The following is a 7831-nucleotide window of genomic DNA, read 5'->3' as shown; positions in this document are numbered from 1 at the left end:
TTTATTCCACTCCTCCACTGGCTGCCATACATTGTAGATCTTCTGATTTGATCAAGAATGGAAGAAGGTTCCTCTGCAGGTATGGGCCGGCTTTTCTGCTTGGCTGGCAAGACCATCATCGGACCCACTCTGGCCTGATGTTCCCACACTAACACAAACCAGCACAATGCATGTTAATTCAGTTACCCAGCCATCATCACGTCGAAAACCTATGCCAAAACATGTGTCACAATTGATCATTATGACGACATCTATTCTGCAGCCAATATTCATCATACAAGTGTCTACAAGCTCCCCACCTGTACTGGTCTTCAGTCCACTCCTCCAGAGGGGTTCACGCTCTTCTGGCTTCACAAACCCTCGAGGCCTAAACTTGCCGGGGCTGCTGGGCTTACTGGGAGTTTGCTCAACTCCAATTGGTCTTTTGCATTGCCCACATACGTAGTCATTACCATCAGCGGACTGCCATCTGATAAATAAAAAACATTCGGCACCAATACTTTGTTTTTTGTGAGTAATTCGACATATTTTAGACTGGATCTCACTTACCTTCCATTCACAAAAGTGCACGCCTTGGTTGTTGCATCTGTGCTATTTATTGGCACAGCATTCAGGTGACATGTGATGTAGAGCTATGAGAAAAGCAGGTGTTGGGAAACATGCACACACAATCATGTTTGAGGCAATTTAATAGAGCCTCACCTCCCCTCTGTCCTCATTATAAAATCTGAAGGCATCAATGGACATGTGGAGCTTGTCATCCTGTGTCCTGGCTAAGAATTGAGACCTTGAGCCTGGAAGCTGAGAGTCAACAAAGCACCTATGATGAGGAAAAACAAAAAGGGCAACACTAAATTAGCACTCATTGACTACTATAACCAGAGTCTACATTACCCACAATGCAACTCCCCCGCTAACATTTCTATAGCCTATAGGCAAGTTCTGGAAGTAGTTCTTTAGAGTCAGAACTGCACAAATCTGACCTGTGCATTTGCCAATAGTGGCACAGAAAGGAAGAACTAGAATAAAGATTAAAAGCAACCTGCAGCTAGCCTTAGCTAACTTGAAGACAACACTAAAGGAATGATCTTTTATTAACCTGTCACTCGAGTCAGCATTGCTCGTGTCTGAATTAAACCACTTGACGAGCCTTACACATTAAACAGCTCCCTCTAGGGTCATAAAAATATGTTTCTTTTTGCCATTTAGCAATTTGCAGCCTTACCCATTTTCAATGAAGGCATGCCTGGGGCTGGAGTGCATGTCAGGGCTCAGTGTAGCCACGCAGCTACTCACAAACACTCGGAGCTCCACGTGATGCCCGATTCTGAACGAGGACATAACATTCCCACGGATCATGGGTAAGTGTTTTGGCTATGTGACACATGCAGTTTCTGTAACACATCATGTGTTGTCATTAAAGTACTGTTTATATTTCACAGAGGATTATCTGCAAGGATACCGGGAGCATTATGCAGGTATCGACCCACCAGTGAGGCTCCAGGAAAACACAGTCTCCAAACTAAGCAGAGTGAAGTCGTTCCTCAGTTTCATGGCACACGGTTTCAATCGCCTGTCTGACTGGCTCTTTTTGAGGGATCTCAAGAGGATACGCGGGTGGTCCCGGAGCCTGATGAAGTCAAGCCTTCAGGTCACGACCTCCGACTTCTACATCAAGAATATATCACACTTTCTCAAGTACATGGCCGACACACCGTGCAAGGGGAGCAGGCTCAGCCAAACCGACATGATTTTAATCAAACGGGAAGTAGTTGCCATCCTGAAGTCCCTGAAGAGAAAAGTACTTATCCACCAGATGCAAGTGAAGCGTGACAAGATGGAAGGTCTGCCGAGCCACAACGACCTAATGACATGCTTGACTTCGACCACCACTCGCATCCCTCAGCTCCTGGATGTGATGGCCAGCAATCCGACTACCGCGACCCGGACACTGCTCTATGGGTATATGACTCTTCATTGGAGCTGCATTTATGGCCACCGTCCGGGGGTCTACTCCAACATGACCAACGCCGAGGTCCGAAAGGCGGATACAACTGGCACTGCCTTCGGCTACCTGGTTCATGTGAGTGCTATTAATCAATGTATTTATTCTGGCAGTTATATGCATGATTGACATTGTATTGACACTCTCTATCTCTGTCATAACAGGTAAGTAACCACAAGACGGCCAACGCGTTCGGGGAGGCGCAGCTGTACCTCACCGTAGAAGAATTTGGATGGATGAAGAGGTGGCTGGAAATTAAGGGTACGCTGACCTGCACCCTAGAGCCGTTACTTTCTGTACACAGAGGGGAAGAACCCGTTCAGGAAGCTTGCCTACTCCCTGAGGTTGGCATGGGCTGATGTGGGGCTCCGCAGTCCCATTAACTTCACCGACCTCCGCACAGTCCACGCCGATAATGCGAAGAGGTTTCAAGACAAAGGCAACCGCCAAAGAGTGAGTGATTTCATGTGTCACAACACTGCAACTGCGGACAAATTTTACGCGAATAATCCTTCTTTGAAGGAGGCTGCGGACATTCGGTTGCTCTTCACAGAGTCACTGCAAGCAGCGGCGGCGGCATCGACAGCAGCAGCAGCGGGAAATGAAGACACTTTTGCGGGTATTGACATCGACAGTGACAAGCTCTGGAGAGGAGCACAGCCCGGCTCCCTACCAAGACTCCCTACCAAGACATGTCCCGAAGAGGGACCAGTCACTGGCCGAACACAACCCCTCAGACATGGGTGAAGAGAGGGTGCCATACTCTGCCCCAACTTCACCCACTGTTGCCAGTGATCAACTTGTAAATATGCAGTGTGTTGTTGTAAACAGTCCCCTTGTAAATACGTTATATCCTGTTTGAATGTATTTATTACTGTCAATATTACTGTAAATAAAGTTTGTTAAAATTACTAAGTCTTCTGTTTTTAAATCCCACTATGGGTTTTCTTCTTTTAAGATCCCCAGGGGCACGATATTCTGGTTCTGGTGGTAGCATGTAGGTGTTTAGTCCGAGTGAGGAGTGCTCAAGTGTGGGATGATTTGTAAGGTAGAAGAGGGTAAAAAAAGTTAAAGTGTGAACCTCCAGCAGGGCAGGTGGTGCTGTGAAGAAGGCCGACTATGGGTGCCGATGGGCGGACGGCAAAGCACCGCAAAGTAGACCCCCTTTAAGTGTAGCCAGGGGCACGAGCAAAATCCTCCATGGAGGTTGGGTGCTGCTGCTGTGAAGAAGGCCGACTATGGGTGCCGATGGGCGGACGGCAAAGCACCGCAAAGTAGACCCCCTTTAAGTGTAGCCAGGGGCACGAGCAAAATCCTCCATGGAGGTTGGGTGCTGCTGCTGTGAAGAAGGCCGACTATGGGTGCCGATGGGCGGACGGCAAAGCACCGCAAAGTAGACCCCCTTTAAGTGTAGCCAGGGGCACGAGCAAAATCCTCCATGGAGGTTGGGTGCTGCTGCTGTGAAGAAGGCCGACTATGGGTGCCGATGGGCGGACGGCAAAGCACCGCAAAGTAGACCCCCTTTAAGTGTAGCCAGGGGCACGAGCAAAATCCTCCATGGAGGTTGGGTGCTGCTGCTGTGAAGAAGGCCGACTATGGGTGCCGATGGGCGGACGGCAAAGCACCGCAAAGTAGACCCCCTTTAAGTGTAGCCAGGGGCACGAGCAAAATCCTCCATGGAGGTTGGGTGCTGCTGCTGTGAAGAAGGCCGACTATGGGTGCCGATGGGCGGACGGCAAAGCACCGCAAAGTAGACCCCCTTTAAGTGTAGCCAGGGGCACGAGCAAAATCCTCCATGGAGGTTGGGTGCTGCTGCTGTGAAGAAGGCCGACTATGGGTGCCGATGGGCGGACGGCAAAGCACCGCAAAGTAGACCCCCTTTAAGTGTAGCCAGGGGCACGAGCAAAATCCTCCATGGAGGTTGGGTGCTGCTGCTGTGAAGAAGGCCGACTATGGGTGCCGATGGGCGGACGGCAAAGCACCGCAAAGTAGACCCCCTTTAAGTGTAGCCAGGGGCACGAGCAAAATCCTCCATGGAGGTTGGGTGCTGCTGCTGTGAAGAAGGCCGACTATGGGTGCCGATGGGCGGACGGCAAAGCACCGCAAAGTAGACCCCCTTTAAGTGTAGCCAGGGGCACGAGCAAAATCCTCCATGGAGGTTGGGTGCTGCTGCTGTGAAGAAGGCCGACTATGGGTGCCGATGGGCGGACGGCAAAGCACCGCAAAGTAGACCCCCTTTAAGTGTAGCCAGGGGCACGAGCAAAATCCTCCATGGAGGTTGGGTGCTGCTGCTGTGAAGAAGGCCGACTATGGGTGCCGATGGGCGGACTGGCAAAGCACCGCAAAGTAGACCCCCTTTAAGTGTAGCCAGGGGCACGAGCAAAATCCTCCATGGAGGTTGGGTGCTGCTGCTGTGAAGAAGGCCGACTATGGGTGCCGATGGGCGGACGGCAAAGCACCGCAAAGTAGACCCCCTTTAAGTGTAGCCAGGGGCACGAGCAAACTCCTCCATGGAGGTTGGGTGCTGCTGCTGTGAAGAAGGCCGACTATGGGTGCCGATGGGCGGACGGCAAAGCACCGCAAAGTAGACCCCCTTTAAGTGTAGCCAGGGGCACGAGATTCTTGAGGGTGTGATCATCTTGGTTTAGTCCGTGGGGGAGTGCTTAAGTTCGGGGGCCCGGGGACCCAAGGTGCTCGAGGTTCTGGAGGTACATGGGAGGGATCCTGGAGCTCCTCAGTCCGTGTTTTGGGGGTCTTGGAGCGGCCCCGAAGAGGTGCCTTTGTCGGTGTACCTAATGGGTAAGAAAGCCAGTCTACACAGGTCGTGAAATGTGATTGAAATGTACAGAGTGCTGTACATTTCAATCACTTTGAATGGGAGTCGTGAGGTGTGGATGAAATGGCCATATCTCCCTTAAATTCACAGCAACGTTACCCATCTTTCACACACTAATTCATGGGTAACAGAGCCATGTGCACCATGCATTTAAAGTAATGTTAGCCAGCTTTCAGACACTAATTCGTGGGTAATAAAGGCCTGTACATCTCCCTGTTTGAAAGGGCCATATCTCCCTTAAATTCACATCAAACTCACCCATCTTTCACACACTAATTCATGGGTAACAGAGCCATGTGCACCATGCATTTAAAGTAATGTTAGCCAGCTTTCAGACACTAATTCGTGGGGAAGAAAGTCACCCTGGTCGGGTCGGGAAATGTGATTGAAATGTACAGAGTGCTGTACATTTCAATCACTTTGAATGGGAGTGGTGAGGTGTGGATGAAATGGCCATATCTCCCTTAAATTCACATCAAACTCACCCATCTTTCACACACTAATTCATGGGTAACAGAGCCATGTGCACACTGTATTTAAAGGGCTGCAGGAACACTTTACCCGCCTTGTAAACACCTTCTCCTGGGTAAAACAATCCATGTATTTCCGCCTGCTTTCCATCAGCACCCGCCAGTCATTTCAAACGGTTTCAAATCGTTTTTTCACTTTTAAAAACAGCTTTCTGCCCTGTAAATGATTTCTAATCATTATTACCGTCATGGAGGAGCTGCAGGGACACTTTACCCGCCTTTTAAACACCTTTTCCTGGGTAAACAATCAATTTATTTCCGCCTGCTTTCCATCAGCACCCGCCAGTCATTTCAAACGGTTTCAATTCGTTTTTTCACTTTTAAAAAGAGCTTTCTGCCCTGGCACAATTATATCTAATCATTATTACCGTCGTGGAGGAGCTGCAGGAACACTTTACCCGCCTTCTAAACACTTATTCCTGGCTAAAACAATCAATGTATTTCCCCCAGGGTCACAGCCTGCTGCTGCTGCTGCTGCTGCTGCTGCTGCTCTCCCTCCCTAAATTCACATCAAACTCACCCAGCTTTCACACACTATTTCATGGGTAATAAAGCCATGTGCACACTGTATTTAAAGTAATGTTAGCCAGCTTTCAGACACTAATTCCTGGGGAAGAAAGTCACCCTGGACGGGTCATCAAATGTGATTGAAATGGACAGATTCCTGTACATTTCAATCACTTTTAATGGGAGTCGTGAGGTGTGGATGAAATGGCCATATCTTCCTTAAATTCACATCAAACTCACCCAGCTTTCACACACTATTTCATGGGTAATAAAGCCATGTGCACACTGTATTTAAAGTAATGTTAGCCAGCTTTCAGACACTAATTCCTGGGGAAGAAAGTCACCCTGGACGGGTCATCAAATGTGATTGAAATGGACAGATTCCTGTACATTTCAATCACTTTTAATGGGAGTCGGTGTGGATGGCCTGTTGAATCCGATTTTGAGCACTCTTTTCCCCGCATAAACTAGTTTAAATCACCGTTAAACACTTATTCTGTTGATGTCTATATAACCGACTTCCCGCTATGCATTAAGTCGGTTATATGGACCCTGTACACTAGGCATACCGCGGAAGGTAGTAAATGTCCAACCATTGTACCCTCTGGTCCCTAGGGTATGTAAGGCAAATGTCAGCCTTATGAACGGAGGTACCGTGGGACTTGCCCTTCCCATGTACGGGAGTCCGCTCAATGGAAATGCGATGTCAAGTTCCGATGTCAAGTTCCTGTCAGCGGCTAGACATATGTTACCAGTGTTTACCAGTGTTGCCAGGGGCATGATAACATCCTCCACTGGAGGTTGGGTGTTGCTGCTGTGAATAAGGCCGACTATGGGTGCCGATGGGCGGACGGTAAAGCACCGCAAAGTAGACCCCCTTTAAGTGTAGCCAGGGGCACGAGCAAAATCCTCCATGGAGGTTGGGTGTTGCTGCTGTGAATAAGGCCGACTATGGGTGCCGATGGGCGGACGGTAAAGCACCGCAAAGTAGACCCCCTTTAAGTGTAGCCAGGGGCACGAGCAAAATCCTCCATGGAGGTTGGGTGTTGCTGCTGTGAATAAGGCCGACTATGGGTGCCGATGGGCGGACGGTAAAGCACCGCAAAGTAGACCCCCTTTAAGTGTAGCCAGGGGCACGAGCAAAATCCTCCATGGAGGTTGGGTGTTGCTGCTGTGAATAAGGCCGACTATGGGTGCCGATGGGCGGACGGTAAAGCACCGCAAAGTAGACCCCCTTTAAGTGTAGCCAGGGGCACGAGCAAAATCCTCCATGGAGGTTGGGTGTTGCTGCTGTGAATAAGGCCGACTATGGGTGCCGATGGGCGGACGGTAAAGCACCGCAAAGTAGACCCCCTTTAAGTGTAGCCAGGGGCACGAGCAACATCCTCCATGGAGGTTGGGTGTTGCTGCTGTGAATAAGGCCGACTATGGGTGCCGATGGGCGGACGGTAAAGCACCGCAAAGTAGACCCCCTTTAAGTGTAGCCAGGGTCACCCTGCATGCGTCGTCAAATGTGATTGAAATGGACAGATTCCTGTACATTTCAATCACTTTTAATGGGAGTCGTCAGTATATGGAGCTTAACCCATAATTCCCGGACGTTCCAGGCCGAATTTGGAAGCTCATATGCGGCCTGCCATGCGCCTCCACCCGTGGAAAGCAAAAAAAAGTAAAGAAAACGGTCAATTATATGTTAAAATAATCAAAAATGAAGTTTTTGAAAATTCTTGAAAAACGGCTAAGTGCCAACGGGGGAGGGGGTCAAGTCTTCGGCGCTTCGGAACGAAGCCCCGGAGACTTTTGCACTCCCCCGTTGCAATTTACAACGGAGAGGGGAAACGAGAGCTCCCCTCCTCCGTCCAAAAAATTCATTCATCTTTTCCAAGCTACCATCTGCACGAAATCGGAAACCCGGTTTTTGAGAGCACTTAGAAAAAAACGAGCTATTTTCAC

At 49.5% G+C, this 7831-nt stretch overlaps 1 protein-coding gene across 1 annotated transcript; it reads right to left on the bottom strand.

Moving 5' to 3' along the window:
* Positions 1 to 10: 10 nt before the first annotated feature.
* LOC117442720 (zona pellucida sperm-binding protein 3-like) lies at positions 11 to 1359 on the bottom strand (the record flags this gene model as incomplete). Its single annotated transcript, XM_034078669.2, has 5 exons — positions 1226 to 1359; positions 703 to 820; positions 550 to 632; positions 300 to 469; positions 11 to 148 (listed from the first exon to the last, which is right to left on the bottom strand). Coding segments are annotated over exons 1-5 (643 nt in total), but the record flags the coding sequence as incomplete, so codon positions are not given.
* Between the last annotated feature and the right edge of the window lie 6472 nt (positions 1360 to 7831).

This window comes from Pseudochaenichthys georgianus, unplaced genomic scaffold, assembly GCF_902827115.2.
Source record: "Pseudochaenichthys georgianus unplaced genomic scaffold, fPseGeo1.2 scaffold_458_arrow_ctg1, whole genome shotgun sequence".
Taxonomy (NCBI): Eukaryota; Metazoa; Chordata; class Actinopteri; order Perciformes; family Channichthyidae; genus Pseudochaenichthys; species Pseudochaenichthys georgianus.
The sequence above is the reverse complement of the archived record's forward strand: the minus strand, read 5'-3'. Positions and strand labels throughout refer to the sequence as shown.